The sequence below is a fragment of the Microchirus variegatus genome (assembly GCF_963457635.1).
Source record: "Microchirus variegatus genome assembly, chromosome: 2".
Lineage (NCBI taxonomy): Eukaryota > Metazoa > Chordata > Actinopteri > Pleuronectiformes > Soleidae > Microchirus > Microchirus variegatus.
The window spans coordinates 8,998,322-9,017,173 of record NC_139803.1 but is presented as its reverse complement, the minus strand read 5'-3'; the positions used below and the strand labels follow the sequence as shown (position 1 = coordinate 9,017,173).

General features: G+C 42.2%; 1 protein-coding gene across 1 annotated transcript; it reads left to right on the top strand.

The window, feature by feature from the left end:
- The first annotated feature begins 584 nt into the window (after window positions 1–584).
- LOC310924272 (stAR-related lipid transfer protein 13-like) lies at window positions 585–15,814 on the top strand. The gene is made up of 14 exons (XM_083885950.1): window positions 585–717; window positions 6,202–6,273; window positions 7,179–7,260; window positions 9,133–9,196; window positions 9,721–11,042; window positions 11,252–11,422; window positions 11,924–12,083; window positions 12,211–12,409; window positions 13,077–13,290; window positions 13,391–13,505; window positions 13,648–13,902; window positions 14,651–14,868; window positions 15,051–15,227; window positions 15,313–15,814. The coding sequence occupies exons 1-14, from the start codon at window positions 600–602 to the stop codon at window positions 15,434–15,436; spliced, it is 3,291 nt and encodes a 1,096-aa protein (XP_083742076.1). The 5' UTR covers window positions 585–599; the 3' UTR covers window positions 15,437–15,814.
- Window positions 15,815–18,852: the final 3,038 nt, after the last annotated feature.

The following is an 18,852-nucleotide window of genomic DNA, read 5'->3' as shown; positions in this document are numbered from 1 at the left end:
TGGGCGCTGTTCATGAAACTTGCTCGCCATTGGCTAAAAATGAGGAGGGAAGGAAGCAAGCGTGTGAGTCTTCCTCTCTTCTACAGATGTGAAGTGAGTGGAAAGAATAAGTTTTCTGCACCAGGTGGTGCATGTGATGAAGCCCTGTGTGTTTGTTTGAGTGTGATGATGAGCAGAGGGGGAGGAGGCAGCCGGGTGTGGAGCTGACTCGGCTTCCAGTGAGGGCATGTTAGAGGCAGGAATTCACACAAGGAGTGTTCACAAACAAACTTCATCAGGGAACGAGGGAGGAAGACTCGTTCATTAGTGAGGATTGTATCGTACTGTAATGTTAGGGAGTTGTTGTGGACAGCAGTGTGAGCGTCATGGACAGTGTGGACACAGCAAGTGCTGCAGGGACTGAAGGGGCAGTGAATTCCAGTCTGGACAATGCAAACACAGTAGGAGCAGGCAAAGATAAAGACGTTATCTGTCGTATGGACGATATACAGAGTGCTCAGGAGGACAGTAGTGTGGATCAAAGAGCCAAGGGCGGCAGTAATGACGGTGAGAGTGACTGTGACGGTGACAGCACCAATGAGGGCACCTGCCTGGAGGCCATGACGCCTGACTGTCAGGACCACTACCTGAGGCTGGGCGACAGCCCCCGACGGCGCTCTGCCCTGCGCCTCTCGCGCATCATTGCTCGGCAGCTTCTGCTGCGGCGACTGGCACAAGGTAGAAATGCATATTATTGTGTTTATATAGCAAAGAGGCTGTTTATGACCTGAATTTGACTTGATTAGTCTCTTCTATATCCAACTATACATCCATCTGTCTATCTTCTTATCCACCTACCCTCCTATCTTCTTACCTACTTACTTACCTACCTTCTTAACCACCTATCCTCCTATGTTATTACCTACTTACCTTCCTATATTCTTTCCTCTCTACCCTCCTACCTTCCCATCTTCTTACCTACTTCCTATCTTCTTACCTACCTACCTACCTACCTACCTACCTACCTACCTACCTACCTACCTACCTACCTACCTACCTACCTACCTACCTTCCCATCTTCTTACCTACCTAGTGACTGAGACACTCTCATGCTTTTGTTGTAAGTTTTATTATTTATTTAATTAGTTAAATTACCAACCATTGCCTTACAAACTTTACAGATACTAATTTCAAACAATGTAAGATAATACCTTCCATCTTAGGAAGGAAGGATTATTTACCATCTCTGTCTCTGACTGAGCATTATTTTTTTCTTTACCACTATAATTGAATACTATATGACTTCTCAAAGTAAAATACTGTGTTTATATCTTCTGTTTCAACACTTTATTGGCAAGAGCTCGCACACATGAAGTTGTCAGAACTCCTACTTCTTTTCTCTGTTGGACATAATATGAGGAGAAGAATGTGAAAGAAATCACAACAAGCCCTGCAGGAGTTGTGGTATTATTGTTTTTGACTTGTGTCTCCAAGCAAAACCTCATCAGCTTTGTATCCCATAGTTGACTTCCTCAACTTCCTGTCACATGATGCGTGTTTCCCGGGGCGTAAACGGAACATCCGAGTGTTCATGAAACACAGCAGAGGAGTGTGGGTGTGATTCTGGCCTAGAATATTAACTACTTAATCTCTTATCTTCCTTTGGTTGGAGACTTTTTTGTGTTATTGTAATAGAAGAAATTGTATTGTTTGCTTTTCCTCTTGAATAACCACGATGAAACATGTAAAGTCTTGTGGCAGGCATGTGCTGCCTCCTCACAAATTTCACAGTGATGGAGACGAGACAGTTATGGCAGGTGTGGAATGTGAATAGAGGAGCAAGTTTATGCCTGTGCTGTGTGATTGTATCACTTATTTAACTTTCACTCACACTCTCCTCCTCCTCCTCTTCTCCTGCTGTTATTTCATCCACACCCAGGTTTGCACAGTTCTTCTTCTTCTAAGGACTCATTTGGACAACCTAAACTAACTTTAACCACAACCACAATTTAACCTCAGTCCTAGACTTAACTAGTCCATCAGAAATGAGGTTGATGATGTCTGCCGATGGCTGACAATTAAAAGCTATATTCAATATGATTAACTTAAAATTACATTTTAAACCTGTGATTCCCAACACCAAAAGGCAAAATAACACAGTTATACAACTGACTAATGAATGATGCCGCATGTAGATAAACATAAAGGTCATATTTGCCCCTAAGGAAGCGAAGGAGACAAAAACTTATTCAAGTTTTAGTAGAAATTGCAACTTAGGAACACAAAAAAGTCACAACAATAAACATACATCATATAAAACAACTGAAAAGATTGTCTTAATAACAGTGTCTTCAGCTGTCTTTTTCCAGTCTTTGAATCAGGCCACATCTGTCTGTCTGATGAATTCTTCCTTTGGCTGAGGACCAACTTTGTCCCCAATTTGCTGGAGGGAAATTTTGGAAAGTTGCTGGACATTAAGCTCCTGGGAAATTAAAGCTGCTGGAATATTTGGTGGAAATGGGGCCAAATGTGTCACGTTAAGGACTCAAAACACTCATAATACAAGGTGAAAAACCCCTGTTATATCTTGTTGATCAACACTATTCTTCCATAATGAAATGCATAAAGTAGACATTTTGACTTGTATTAGTAGGGAAATTGTATGTGATTCTGTTTGCATTGTTCACATAGTACCTGCTATATTGTAAACATAATCAGTGTGTATGGAATCAGGAAACAACCATGTTAGTGTTGGTTTCAGTGTCGACTTAAGCTCTCTGAAAGCTTAATCTGGAATAAAAAAAATTTCATTCAACCATCAATGAACACTCAAGTCAAAAAGTGGAAAAATAACCTCTTAATTTAACCATATTCATGTTAGAATTCAACAAAAATGTCAAAGTATTACTGTCACGTGTTACTTTAACATCCTCTGCTGGAGAAATCGCAGCATAACAAGACACAGACCTAATCCAATCATATGTATCGTCAATCATATATAAAATCCCAGTGATGTTAGTTATTAAGGTCAATTGTTAAGTTACTCTTAAACTCCCAGAGTCTGTGTTTGAGGGAAAAACAGGATTGTGGACTACACGAGACAGCACATGCTGCAACATCCTCTAACATCCTCCCTCTGTCTCTCACATCACTTCCTCTGACTTTTCCACAACCTTTTTTTTTCTTTGTGACCTTTAAGCATGAAGAACTGAGTACTTGAGCTTATGTGGGAATATGGCTGCTTTCCAGACTTCCTGTGTGAGTGTGTGTGTGAGTGTGTGTGTGTGTGTGTGTGTCCGTGTGTGTCCGTGTGTCCATGTCTACACAGTCTTTTAACTGTTATCTCTTCAAGTTATCTAACTGTTTCTGACAGAAAGGACTCAGTCAAACAAATAAGTTTCAAACACGACGTAATGACGGTGAAATTAACTTAATAATACGTCTGATAAACACTGTCATTATTCTTTAGCGCGGGCCTCCGACCACAATTACGCCAGCTTTGTTCTCGTCCGAGCACTTCCTGTTGCTGTTCTTAGCTCACATGCCGCTCTGGACACATGGGAAATCCAAGAGCAGAGCAGGAACTGATGTCATCCGAGGCACTTTAGGGTCCTTGAGAGCCAGAACTTACACACAGACAAAATATGAGGGGGAAAAAGGGTTGTCAGAGAGTCAAGGTTGGGTTTATCTAGTCAAATGAAAGACGTGGTCATGAAAAAGAAAGGATAGTAGGGTATTTGTGTTACATGTTCACCTTACAACCCCTTTATTCCACACATGGACGTCCACATTCACATACACAGTGATGCACATACCAACTGTGGACCTTCCCTGCTGATGTTCCAGTTGTTGTCATATTATATCCTACACAGCGTGACTGAAAGAGACCCGAAGCAAAAGCCCAGTGTGCAGCAGCTCGGATTAGTTTCTGTCTGACTGTGTGTGTGTGTTGTGGTCCACTCATAATAATAATAGTGGTGTTTGTGTACTAATTAATCTCTTGATTAAATTCTGCACAGACAGAACAGTGGCGCTTTGTTCCCACAGTGACCCAGGATTTGCCGCTTTGGCACAAACATAAAGACACAGTGGCATTTTACACACACACACAAACAACAATGTTCTTATGCTGTAACGTAATCCAGGAAAGTCCATTTGTAGATTAGGGTGTACAGTATGGGTTTACAGTTTATTATAATCCATCTATGCATCAGATTGTATTACCAGTCTGTACCAGCGCTTAATCTTAATCATTCAGCAACAAAAACAGTGAAAAGACCAAACCCAACTGTGTCTTAACTCATTTTTAAAGACTCTGTGGCTCTCAAAAAATAATAATTATTATTCATTAATGCATCCCAATTTAATCCTTTGTACAATTTGTACATTTCAGAATCAGAATTTGTGATTCAAATTCTGATCTGTGACAGAAATCTGGAATAGTTTGTGTCGTCGACGTTGTGCTGTGTTTAGAAAAAATGTGATGTGATGAGGTTTGGCTTCCTCCCTGTGGTTTTCTCACAGCTCTGTCCCTCCCCAGCTGTGTCTGCCTGTCTCATCCCCCTTTTTTTTTGCATTTCTCTGACTCACTGGGGGCAACATCTGGATTTGGTTGGTTTTTGCTTCAGTCGTAACATTATGGAAGAGGACGAGGGCAGTTGAGATGAAGCATTAACGTCATGGGTGAGAGTGAGCAGCAGCAGGATGTGGATGTGGAGTTATGTTGGATCTGGGGATGTAGAAGCAAAGAAAGCAGGTGAATGAACGTGTGAGGATTTAAGGAATAGGTGAGAGAGAGAGAGAGCTGTAAAAATAAAGAGATATTGTATGTGGAAAGTGCACGAGAGGAGGCTGTGGAGGGAAAATTAGAGGGAAGAGAAACCCTGCATGGGGCAGGCTGCTGAAGGGAGGCACAGTTGTAAACACAAGGATCTGAGAGAGCTGATGGAGAGCTGGCTTTGTAGAGAATGGATGTGCGACTGGGATGCAGAGGAAACTTCAGTCTGAGTAAAGGACATAGACGCAGCAGCAGCAGCGTGTCCTCGTCTGCACCATGAGGGCTTCAAGTAAGTTCTCTCTTCTCTCCGCGTGTGCCTTTTCCTCGTGAAATTCCTCGTCTATTTTCGGCCTCTCGGAGAAAACAAAAATGTATTTTTGGCGTTTGAAACCATTGATGATGATTTTTAGACGGTGCAGCTATGCAGGGAATGTTGTAATTGCCGGACTGTGGCGACGCGGGATCGTTTCCTGTCACCGTTCTCATCTGTGATGGTGAAAGTGGAGGCTTTTATTTTTGAAACATTTTTATTACCGTGCTGAACTTTGTCCCCTGTGTTTCTGCGGTGTCGCTCCCATTCACTGCCACTGCAGCACCTTTTTAACCCAATGAATGAGAGCAGTGAAAGTGAGTGTTTTTAAAGAGCAGCGACTGAATGTGTTATATAATAACTTTGTGTGCAAGTTGATATTTTCTCTTATTCTTTATCCCAATAATAGCTTTTCTTTCAAAGTCAAAAATGACTTCTTAAGTCAAATAAAAGAGGATTATGGTTGTATAATTTTAGCTTCATGTGAATATGTTGCTCCTCTCTGATATTACAATTTGGTTTGAGGACAACAGGCTGTTCATAAAGCTGATAGTTTGAATTTTGGGGATCACTATTTGACATAATTCACTATTTTTCTGGTGAAGATCATTCACATATAATGAAAAAAATGGCTGAAAATAAATTTTTTATGGCTTCATTCAAATGGCAGCTCTACAACAGCATTATAATCAGTGTTGTGTCAAGTAAACACTACTTATATACGACATACATTCATATGCAAGTGGAAAAAAGTCGTAAAACAAAATGCCCGTAAAACATGTCAAGATGCCGGCGCCGGCAGCAGCTAATGGGGGCGTGGTGCCGCGTTCAAGGCCTGTTAAATTTATATTTGCATCTGTGTCGTTTCAAAGTGCAGGTTTTTTTTTTTACTTTGACAGACAATGTTTGACTCATTTCCAGGTTTTTGGGAACTCATCATTCCTCTGACTTCCCAGAGGAAGTTTAATTCCCTTCCACAAATTCTAAAAATGATACATTGGGGGAATAATATGTTTTTTGGGTTGTTTTTGTCCTTCACTCTTAATTTAGTGTTTTCATGTTAGAACCACAAATACCCACCATCTACTTTATGTGTGTAATCATGTATTAACTGCTTTATTTGTTTGATTTACAGAGATTGAGGCCAAGGAGGCTTGCGATTGGCTTAGAGCTGCAGGATTTCCACAATATGCCCAGCTTTATCAAGGTAACACACTCATATTGAGCGAGAGTTATTTTGCTGCCTTGCTTCCATTGTTTCTCCCTCGCTGTCTTATTTTTTCCATCCTCTTTCTCTCTCTCTCTCATCCCTCCGTCTTCGTATCCCTGTCGTCTCGGCCGCTGCGTTCTATTTCCAGTCCTCAGTTCCTGTCCAAAGGGAGGGGTCATGAGAAAGGCCTTGTTATCACTGCTGGGACTCTCACAGCTTCTCTCTCTCTTTCTCTGTCTTCCACCTTTCTTCCGTTAACTCCGTTTTCACCTCGCCCACCACTTTTCTTCTTCCTTCAGCATGTTCTGAGCTTTTCTTTCTTTCGTTCTTCTTACTCTGACTTCTCTCTGTGTCTTTCTGGACAAATCTACAGCCATTCATTCATTCATTCATTCATGTGATGACCATCATGCCATTGAAGCACAAACAGGAAATGGCCCCAGTAATCTCCAAAGTAGCTCTTAAAATCTAGCAGTTACACACACACACACACACACACACACACACACACACACACACACACACACACACACACACACACACACACACACACACACACACACACACACCACTGCTCAGAGAAAGTGCCATGAGCTCCAGTAATGTCGGGTTACAGATGCCGGGCCTCTGCGACTCTGTGGCGGCTGTATCTCCACTCTGCCACTAGATACACAGAGGATCGCCAAAATAAAAGGCTTGAGTCATTTTTTTTGGTGTTTGTGAAAAAAAAAAAATGTTTGTTTATGTGTTCTGTAAACTGCAGATGCAGATGACAGGTGTTGTTCACTGCAGCGCAGCATCGGTTGTGTCATAAACGTCACACTATATTATTAGATAGATGGAAAACACAGTATCTCATTGACTTTGTTTCTTCTTTTTCTTCTTCTCTAAATATTCTACAGATTCCCAGTTTCCAATTGACATTTCTTCAGTGAAAAGGGACCATGACTTCTTGGACCGGGATCTGGTGGAGCCCTTATGCCGGTGAGGACACTGGCAGAACCTCTATCTATCGTCCTATGGTTCCATCATCCCATCGACCTGTGGTTCTATCTATCATTCTACCTATCGTTCTTTCATTCTATCGTTCTATCTATCGTCCTCGTGTTCTATCAATCTAGCGATCTATCATTCTAGCGACCTATGGTTCTGTCGCTCTAACTATCTATCTATCTATCGTTCTATCGTTCTACCTATTGATAATTCTATCGATCTATCTATTGTCCTATTGTTCAATCAATCTATTGACCTGGTTCTATCTATCTATTGCTCTATCTATTGTTCTATCATTCCATTGTTCTATCAACTGTTCTATCTTTCTATCCATCTATCTCCCATCGTTCTATCGTCCTATGGTTCCATCATTCTAGTGACCTGTGGTTCTATATGTCGTTCTATCTATCTATCTATCTATCTATCTATCTATCTATCTATCTATCTATCTATCTATCTATCTATCTATCTATCTATCTATCTATCTATCTATCTATCTATCTATCTATCTATCTATCTATCGATCGATCGTTCTATCGATCGTTCTATCTATCTATCTATCTATCTATCTATCTATCTATCTATCTATCTATCTATCTATCTATCTATCTATCTATCTATCTATCTATCTATCTATCTATCTATCTATCTATCTATCTATCTATCTATCTATCTATCTATCTACAAAATACATCACACATTTCTCACATAATGTAAATTTAAACACTCACACTCACACACACATACAGAGACCGGCTCATCCCCGTGGCTTGCTGCTAACCACTAATCATTAGTGTTCTGACCGTGAACCTTAATGAACTCCCTCATCCCTGTCTGACACTCAGACGGCCAGCCTTTGATCCTGTCACCTCCCTCCCCACTGCCACGCTCTGATCTCCACAGTCAAAGAGCAGAGACCCTCAGGGGGGCAGCAGGGAGGGGGATGAAGGGTGAGGGAGTTAGAGGGGGAAAGTCAGCGTACTCCACCAGATGTGTGTTTTCAGTATCTCTGCACACATCTACCATCTCACAAAAATCTCACTGAAATTCCCCCTGCTTACACCCCTTTTTTTCCTCATTCATCTCCATCTCCCCAGTGTCTATGCCAGAGCAGCGTGTGGTAATTATAGAGAGAAAACACTTCACATCCCCTTAGATTTGTCTCACAAAAACACGTCTCACTTGTTCATGTTTTCAAGAATTGCAGACATTTATACTTCACGTTGTGTAATATATAGCGTGTGTAGCACAGAAGTCTAAATTTGTAAGAACAAAATCATTGTTTGTGCCGTGCTGCATAAGAAATACAGGGTTTTTAGAGACAATAATGGCTTCCTCTGTGTACTTTCAACAGTTGACATTATAGCTTGCTGCTTTCTCCTGGTGTGTTTATGGTTTATATGTAGCAACAAGCAACCTCTGCTCTACCAGTTTGTATGACAGCTCAGAAAAGAAGGTGTATACGAGAAAAGATGTATATTATTGTGCAAATGAGAGAGGTGGCAAACCCTCAAACGTGGTGTGTAAAGATCCCATCAGCTCTCCTTATCCAGCTGCTGCTCACATCCCTTGAGATGTCGTGTCAGATGAAGTGTGGGTTCAGACTGAAGAGAGAGACACTGCCCCCAGCACTCCAGGGTATGGAAGTGAAAGATGGAGTGGGGGAGGATGAAGCCTAAAAATAAAGGATGGGAGGAGAAATTTAAGTTTTGGAGAAAACGTGATAGACATTTAGTGTCAGAATAGATGAAAGAGGTGGGAATAAAGAGAGCTTGTGTGAGCGTGAATTAGACAGGAAAGAGAAAGTGTGATAAGAGAGTGAACAGACCATCAACCTATGTGGCTTTGTTTGTGTGTTTGCAGGCGTCTAAATACTTTGAACAAGTGTGCATCAATGAAACTGGACGTCAGCCACCCCAGGAGGAAAGTAAGTTCATCTGCTTTCATTTTAGTGACTTCACAAGTAGTGCTGATCCAGGTTAGAAGGCCAGTTCTGATGAGAAAAACCTTGATTACTGTCTTAAAGTGAGTAAATCAGGACATTTTTTACACTCTTAGAAATAAGGGTTCCAAAATGGTCCTTCTACAAGGGCTGAGGTTCTTGGTAACACTAATGGTTCCAGTAAGAACCATTTAAAACACCCTTTAAAATCCCTTTCCTGAATAAAAGGTTTTGAAATGGTTCTTAGTGGAACCCTCCAAAAGGGTTCTCCTATGAGGACAAGCCAAAGAACCTTATATTGTTCTACTTAGCACTTTTATTTCTAAGAGTGTAGTACTGACTCCTTAGATTTTTTTTAGATCAAGCCCTCTGCTTGTCATTCTTGACATAATCCCACCCTTAAAGAAGTTGATACGTGGATTAAGAGAAAGAAATCAATAAAAGAACCAAAGTATGGATGGAACTCAATGGAAGTAGAAAATGCTAATTCCTGATTCGTCCACACTCAGGGCGATGACTCTGATGAAGATGACCCTCTGGCCATCAGCAAGCGGTGGACGTTCGAGTGGAGCAGCCGACGATGGTCTCGCCTGCAGGACTTCCTGTTGGACGGCACCTGCGGCGAAAGCAGCCCGACGGGCCAGGAGGAGGGGCTGCGCAGCACGGTGAGCAGCGAGAGCGTGCTGACCGACCTCAGCGAGCAGGAGATCGCGGAAATATCCTCGCTGCACAGCGAGGACTCCGCCTCGGCCATGCCCGACTCCATATCCATGGCGTCCCTGTCCGCTTCCTATCAGCCGCCGCGGGATCTTCCGCACTACAACTCCCTGCCAATCAAAAGCAGCCGGCCGGGCCAAGGGGGGCGGAGCAAAGCCAAAGAGTTCCTGCGACGGATGGAAGTTATGCGCACGTGGGGGCCGTCCACGAGGCGGAAGAGCTCAAGTCGCAGGCCGCCGTTGGTCATCAGCGAGCCTGTGTTACAAGGGGAGGAGCCTCAGGCGTTACAGGTGCTCCAGTGTACGCCCATCAACCAATTAGAACTCAGCCCTAAACAGACTGATGGCGACACTTCTCCTGTCACCATTACTGGTGATTGTAAAGACGAGTCCACAGTGATTGTGAGTCCCAGCAGTGAGTTAGCGGCGCCCGATAAGATGGAGGCGGGGCCTACGAAACCGCGCACTGCCAGCAAGAGAAGCAGCATGTACCTGGAGGACATGGAGCTGCCGTCGCAGGGAAAGAGGACCGACGGGCAGAGCCAGTTTGGCAGGAACCAGTTTCACTCGTACGAAAACCTTCTCATTCACATCCCCAAAGACCACAAACCAGGCACCTTTCCAAAAGCTCTGTCCATAGAGAGCCTGACGCCCTCCCCTGGTGACTTGAACAATAGCAATCAAACTCAAACCCACTCGTTTCCACCCAGCAACAACGGCCTGGGTGAGCCGTGGTCGGATAAACCGCTCTCCAAGCCCCCGTGTCCTGGGGCGCCGCGTGGCAGCCGGGTGAGCGTGTACGACAACGTGCCGGGCTCACACCTGTACGCCAGCACCGGCGACCTGCTGGACCTGGAGAAGGAAGACAACCTGTTCCCTCACCTGGACGACATCATACAGCACGTCAGCGGTCTGCAGCAGATCGTGGACCACTGGAGCCGCAGCGTTCTGCCAGAGGGCGAGACGGAGGGGGAGGGGGAGGAGGAGGAAGGGGAGGGCCGGACCACTCCCAGCGAAGGGGAGCGAGACGGTGTCTCCTTGAATGACACTGACTCAACAGGGACCAGCCGGGAGAGGCGGGATTCTGGAGTCGGGGCCTCGCTGACGAGACCACGGTGAGCAGCTCTGATCATGAACACAGTGCAGTTATCAAAGGACGTGTATTTTCTTTTTTGTCCAGTTTGGGACCAGGATGATGGTTGTGTCTCAGCAGTTAGTGATCACAGAAAGGACAGATGGCGATGATAATAGCAATGAGAAGCCAGAACTATGTTTTCTTTTTTCACCTTGTCTTATATTTAATTCATCCTCTCCACACCCGCAGACTACGATGGCCCAGTTTCAGAACCTCTGATCATCTCAACCAGCCGGCGTCTTCACTGCAGATCAGCAGCCAGTCAGCAGGTCAGCTCAGTCTGCTGCAGAAGTTCTCTTTGCTGAGGCTCACCGCCATCATGGAGAAATACTCCATGTCCAACAAGCACGGCTGGACATGGTGAGTACAGTAGGTTACTTACGCCTCTAAAGTTTGGAACACACCTTAGATATCAGGAGAGCCAGCTCAATAGATCTTTTTACTCCAGCTTTCAACTATAGCTCCTTTTATTCCAGCCTGTGTTGTGTTTTATTTGCATTTTTAGTTGATTTTAAAGTTAAAACAGGGTTTCAACCTCTTGACTCATACTTTTTTAGCAGTCACATAATTGAAGTACGTTTCTGCGAGTATTCTCATTGATACAACATGAATAAACCTCCTGTCTCACTCTCACTGCCTTGTTGTTTCCAGTCGTCCATTAAAACTCAGGAAACTGAGGCAAACACAAGCACATCCTTGTTTGGTGAACAAACAAAAAGGCCTGTTTGACTTTTTATTATCCCCAGTGGGGAAATCCTGACCAGCATCGACATGAAGCCACAGTTAACAGTGAAAGCACACGCCACGCTTTCCTCCCACACCCTTTCCTCATTTTATTTTTTTCTATCTCCTCGCCCCCAGGTCTGTGCCCAAGTTTATGAAGCGCATCAAGGTGCCGGACTACAAAGAGAAGAGTGTGTTCGGCGTTCCCCTCATCGTGCACGTCCAGCGCTGTGGTTTCCCTCTCCCTCTGTGTTTACAGCAGGCCTTCAGCCACCTCAGAGCTCACTGTCTGGACCAGGTTAGAAAACAGCGGCCATTCTCCTCCTCATCGGGGCTGACATGAAGCCTTGTTCTTTTATTGTTATCGAAATCATTCTTGTTATATTTCATCTCTCCTCTGGCTCGGTCTTTCCCCTCTCTCTCAGGTCGGACTGTTCCGCAAATCCGGCGTCAAGTCTCGCATCCAGGCTCTGAGACAGCAGTGCGAGCTGTCGCCCGACGCCGTCAGCTACGAGGATCAGTCGGCTTATGACGTGGCCGACATGGTCAAACAGTTCTTCAGAGACTTGCCTGAGCCTCTGCTAACGAGCAAGCTCGGAGAGACCTTCCTGCATATTTACCAGTGTGAGTCGCCCGTGGGCAAGTGTGAACACACACTGGGTCTTTCTGCTTTTAAGACACAAGATTATATTTGAAGAAGTGTCAGTGTACCACAGTGTGTGTGTGTGTGTGTGTGTGTGTGTGTGTGTGTGTGTGTGTATATACTGTCTCTGTATACACAATATTTTTTTAAGGAACTGAACATTCTCTTCTCACTCTGTTGATTTAATATTTTTAATGTTAATGTGTGCATTTAAAGACTACACTAAAATGTGGTGCTGTTGGATTTGGACGCATAATTCCTTAATTCCTTTCAAAATGATCTATTAAATCCATTAAAAACTAAAAAGGCCATCCAAAGATTGATGTAAATAAAACTCAAACTTAACAACAAAAATATATAATTCAGCACAGAATAACAGGAAGTATGCTCAAAACCTGTCTAGAGCAAAGTCTAGAGAAGGTAACGATTCTCTTAATCATTCAATGACATTATACACTTATAATCATTTCATTTTCTGCAAATAAACTGTCCAAAAATGTTACACACTGCACCTTTAAGGTTCATGAAGTCCATGGTTTGATTCCCTGCCTGGAAACCAGTCCTTGTTTCCGTCTGGACTGTCAGCTGTCAGATATCTTTCTTTGATCCATCATTCCTCTTCAATACCCCCTCCTTCTTTCTCCTTAGACGTCCCAAAGGAGCAGAGGCTGCAGGCCGTCAGAGCGGCCATCCTGCTGATGCCGGACGAGAACAGGGAGGTTCTGCAGATGTTGCTCTGCTTCCTGTGCGACGTCACCTCTGTGGTGGAGGAGAACCAGATGACCCCGATGAACCTGGCTGTTTGTCTGGGACCTTCGCTCTTCCACCTCAGCATCCTGAAGAACGACGCGCTGTCGCCAAGGTGGACATTAGAAAAACTGGGTTTTTATTGTGTATAAGTCTGTGTTGGCAATATATAAAGATTGCATTAATCATATTCTGTTAAATTTCTATTCCTGAAGGTCGATCCAGAGGAAATACACCACAGGGCGTCCAGATCAGAAAGACCTGAATGAGAACTTGGCTGCAACTCAGGGTCTGGCACACATGATCACAGAGTGCCAGCATCTGTTTCAGGTCAGGATTTTCCCATTTAATTTGCAGCAGTTTGTTGTTGTTTGTGTGATAAAGTCTGATAAAGATAAATGATAAATAACAGAAGTTGTAGAATACATTTTGTTTCAAACAAACACTGATGTGTGGTCTGATTTAACACCAGATCCCAGAGGAGATGGTGACGCAGTCCCGTAACTCCTACATGGAGGCTGAGCTGATGGTGCCCCCGCTGGACGAGCTGTGCAAGTCTCACGAGGAGGACGTGGACGAGTGTGAGGAGGAGGAGGAGGACGAGGAAGGCTCCTACCATGCTCACATAGAACGCCTGGTGCAGAAACTGCTGAAAGAAGCCAAAGATAAGAGCAAAGGCTGGGTGTCGCGCTCCGCTACTGACAACACGGAGCTGGCCTTTAAAAAGGTAATAGACACAGAATGTGGAATAGAACATGATTTATTTTAGTAAGAGAATCTTCATGACATTTTTACACAAAATTACCTTTTTACAGACAGTAAACAAGTAATTTATGTGTGTGTACATTCAAACAGTTTGGATCATGAAATCAAGAGAAGAGGAAGTATTATACAGTTTAGGAAAATGCTTAAAAATACTATATATATACTATAATTGTATAGTAGTAGTATAGTATAGTATAGTATACTATAGTATAGTACAGTACAGTACAGTATAGTATATTATAGTATGTTATAGTATAGTATGTTATAGTATATTATGTTATAGTATAGTACAGTATAGTATAGTATGTTATAGTATAGTATAGTATGTTGTATTATGTTATAGTACAGTACAGTATAGTATGTTATGTTATAATATGTTATAGTACAGTACAGTATGGTATGTTTTGTTATGTTATAGTATAGTACAGTACAGTATATTATAGTATGTTATGTTATAGTATAGTTATAGTATAATATGGTATAGTTATAGTGTAGTATGTTTGTTTTTATTGAAGTTCAATTTACGTAGGAAAAGAATAATCAGGTTAGGACTGAATAAACATGGACTTCATCCTTTTTTTGTTGCATTGTTATTTTATGTGTTTTTTTGTTATGATGGTCAAAATAAACATTAATAAATCCATTCAAATTATACATAATACAAAAGATGAAGCTCTTTATGGTATGATGACCACATGTCGGTTTCTCAGGTGGGAGACGGTAACCCTCTAAGACGGTGGCGAGTGTCCACCGAAGTGCCCGCGGCGCCCGGCGAGGTGCTGCAGCGGCTGCTGAGAGAGCGCCCCCTGTGGCACGCCGACCAAGACAAGGAGAAGGTTCTGGAGATACTGGACAAGCAGACAGACGTGTACCAGTACTCCTGTCAAAACATGGCGCCTCAACCCGACTGTGACTATGTGGTACTAAGGTCAGGATCACACAAATAAAACATAAACTACTAATAGTTTAAACAAAACAGGAAAACTAAAAGCCTTTTAGTGTCTTTGAGAGTGCCTTCTTATTTAAACAAGTAAAATTAAATAAATAACTAAATAATATATCACATTGCTTCATCATATCTGACAAATCTTGCATGTTTTCCCCCCCCAGATCGTGGCGTACAGACCTGTGCAGAGGCTGCTGCGCGCTGGTCTGCGTCTCCATCGAACACGACGACAGCCCCCGTATGGGAGCCGTGCGGGGGGTCGTGCTGGAGTCGCAGTACCTCCTGGAGCCCTGCGGGACGGAGAGGACCAGGCTCACGCATGTCTCCAGAGTGGACCTGAGGTGTGGAGGGCAGAAGTGTTCTCATCATGTGGATGTTGTCATCCACAGCTGCTGTTTATTAATGTGTTCTCTGTTGTCGTTACAGGGGGAAATCTCCAGAATGGTACAACAAAGCTTATGGTCACCTGTGCGTGAACGAAGCCCAGAGGATCCGCTCCTCTTTTTCTTTACAGGCGCTGGATCACACGAGCACTGAGGCCAAGGTGTGAACCCACAAACTGAGACTGAGGGAGGGGAGGGGGGAGATCATCCACTGACTTTGGTGTCTTCATGCTGCTGAGCCTCTGTACTGAGTTACACAGAGAGGAGCATCTTTTCTTTTGTAATGTACTGTAAGTCTGTGTCATCATCGTTAAAAACAACAGGTCACTAATTAATTTCGTTCCATAGAGCAAACAGTTGCTCTCTTATGTCATTTCATGGGATTGGCTCTGAATTATATGCATTTTTAAAGTTTATACAGTCAGTATTTGAGATTATTTATTACTCCAAAACACCCGATATCTTGCAAAAGTAGAAAATAGTTCATTATTTTGAGAAACCTAAAGAACCACATTCATCTCAGATGTTTTCCTGAAACAGCTAGGTTTACAAAACACAACCTTTATTTTGTGATTACAGCTTAGATTAAACGCCACTTTTGACAGATTATGTAAACTGCACTTAATAACTCTACAGATTGACTGTAAAGACACTTATCGGTGCTCTAAAAGCAAAGCTCTTTCCATAGAAAAATGCCCAAACACTAGTACATTACTGGTACATGACAGCACTACAGTTGTTCACGTTGTGATAAAGTGCGCTAGTATTTGGGAAAATCGCAAAAGTACACAAGGGATCCGGATCACAGGAAGCAGAGTTTTTGGATGTCACTGTTTGACATAGTTCTATTTTCAGTGTTAATCTTATCTAAATTAAGTGTTATTATTATTATTATTATTATTATTGTCATTATATTTCTGTATTATGGCATCACTGTTTTTTTAATACAATGTCTAAGACATGTGACCATTTCACTGCTTCTGGGAAGCTTGTTGTTGAAACTTTGCATGCGTGGGTGCGAGCGTGGATGTACGCGTGTATCTGTGTTTTTAGATATACGACGTACAGCGACGTGTACAGTATGTATATATACATATATGTGTGTATATATATATATATATATATAATGTAGAGTATGTATGACGCTTTCTGTGCCAGCAGATCCAGACTTCATAGCTTTTCAGAGTGTTATTATCATATTGATATTGCTGAAAATGTGAACTTTCAAAAACACACAGCGGCCGACTCGAGCAGAGGCTTCTTTTTTTTTGTTATGTTTGTTTGTTGTTGTTGTTTTTTGTTCCAGCAGTGAGCCGCGTCGTTGCTACGGTGTTGCTATGATACAGTTTCTCGACTGGTGCCGCCACAATCCTTTGTGGATGCTGCTTTGCTGGAGAACAGAGTGAGCGAACAGGTGTGTGTGTGTGTGTGTGTGTGTGTGTGTGAGAGAGAGAGAGAGAGAGAGACTTTGACATGAGCCCTCGGCTTGAATGGAGAGGAGTTGATGATTTTGTGCTTGACAAAGTGACAGGAAATAGAATCATTGTAAACAAGAAAATAAAAAAAGCTTTAAAAAGTGCAACATAGACACATGGTCTTTTTTTTTATTGTTACAATGCTACTTAATATCATAATACCAACCTTAATATGGTGATATCATCTTATCTCTCAGGCAATTTCCAGCATTACAGTCATATTATGTTATTTTCATAGTAATATCTAGGTCAGGTGAATTGCTATTGTCTGACATAATTTTAATACTATTTTATAAAGTTGAAATTCATCTTCCTTTTATGTCCCACACACATCTTAACATTCTGATTCATTCTGTCTCTAGAAATAAGACGTTATAATATGCTTCCATTGTTTTGGATTAAAACGGATAAACTACATAACTGATGTTCTCCCATAAGCTGTTTAAAGACAGACTATAATACTAATAATGATTCTTAGTTATAGTCATGAACACTGAGTAATATTTTTATAATAACACCACCTACGGTTGAATGAATCACACTTTTAGATGTATTTAATGAGCATGTTTAGTGTTTTTATGACAGTTTTTCATGTGCTACCATGCCATTTTTTTATTTCAATGTTGTTTTTATATTTTGCTGTCTATTTTCAACACTTTCACTTTTTGATGGAATATCATGACAAACATTGTCATTTTTTAATTTCACAGTTGAGCTTCTTCATGATTGTCCCCTTGGTGACCGGGTAGTTCTTTTATGAACAAATTTTAATGAGACGTAAGTAGAAAATAACTGGTGATCATCACTTTTCTGGGGTTTTCTGGTGTTTAAATCAAACATTGCACTATGGTAAACACTGGATGTCCTTCACTCTTTTGTCCACCGAGTGGTGCTGTTGCTCCTCTGGAGTCTGAAGGTCATGAATGAATGAATGAATGTGGAAAAGTGTGCCATGGAATATATTTTTAGATAATTGAGTGAATGAGAAGTCATCAAAGCGTCAGGGGGTTCTCTCCGAGGACGGTTAAACTCTTCTGTCTCTGTGTCGTCCTCCACTCAGACGACCAATGGGCTAAAACTAAACCAGTGCAGCTCAGATCAATACTCAATCACATTTACCTACTTAGCCGTGTGAGATGGGGACTCTGGCAGAGGACGATGAAGGTGTTTGGACTCTGCCTGTCGCCTGTAAGCTGTTAGGTTTGTAACAACGCAGAGACGACCGTAAGACTGCGTTAACGTCTCCCTCATTTAACATGTCAGTGGTTTTAATGAGAAGTGGTGCACACTGGGCCCCATGAATGTCAATGATCCTGTGCACCGCGGGGACACTTCATCTCCACTACTGCGCGGGTTGTGACAAACAAGGGGACATGATGTTACTAATGACTCTGTGGAGAAAAGAAAGAGGCTTTGTGGTCGGGCGAAGACGACCATTGATTTTCTTCCCCCAACTCTGTACGATATAGATGTTAACAGTGGTCACTGTAAAGAGTGGATGTGTGATCATCAGTGTCCTTTCATAAACTGATGAGTGGTCCTGCAAAATCCTTTGAGGGTGACCTCTTCTGGAGAAAACAGGAAGAACATGTCGAAGAAATGTATGTCTATGTTTTCATTTAGACTGTTTTTCCCCCCAGAAATACAAGTATATTAATGTATAGATAATGAGAGTCAGTGCACCAGGACTATCACAGGGATATGAGATCCATGGGGATACGATAGGATGCCATGCCATAGTATAGCATACCATAGAATAACATACGATACTATACTATACCATAGCATACAATAGAATACCATACCATTCCATAACATATCATAGCATAGCATACCACACCATAGAATAACACACCATAGCATAATATGCAAAGTATGGTAATCTATATTATAGATTACCATACTTTACCATACCATAGGATACTATACCATAACATACCATAGAATACCATAACATACTATAGAATACAATAATTAACCATACCATAACATACCATAGAATACAATAATTTACCATACCATAGAATACCATAACATGCCATAGAATACCATACAAGAGCATAGCATACCATAGAATACTATAGAATACCATAGAATACTATAGAATA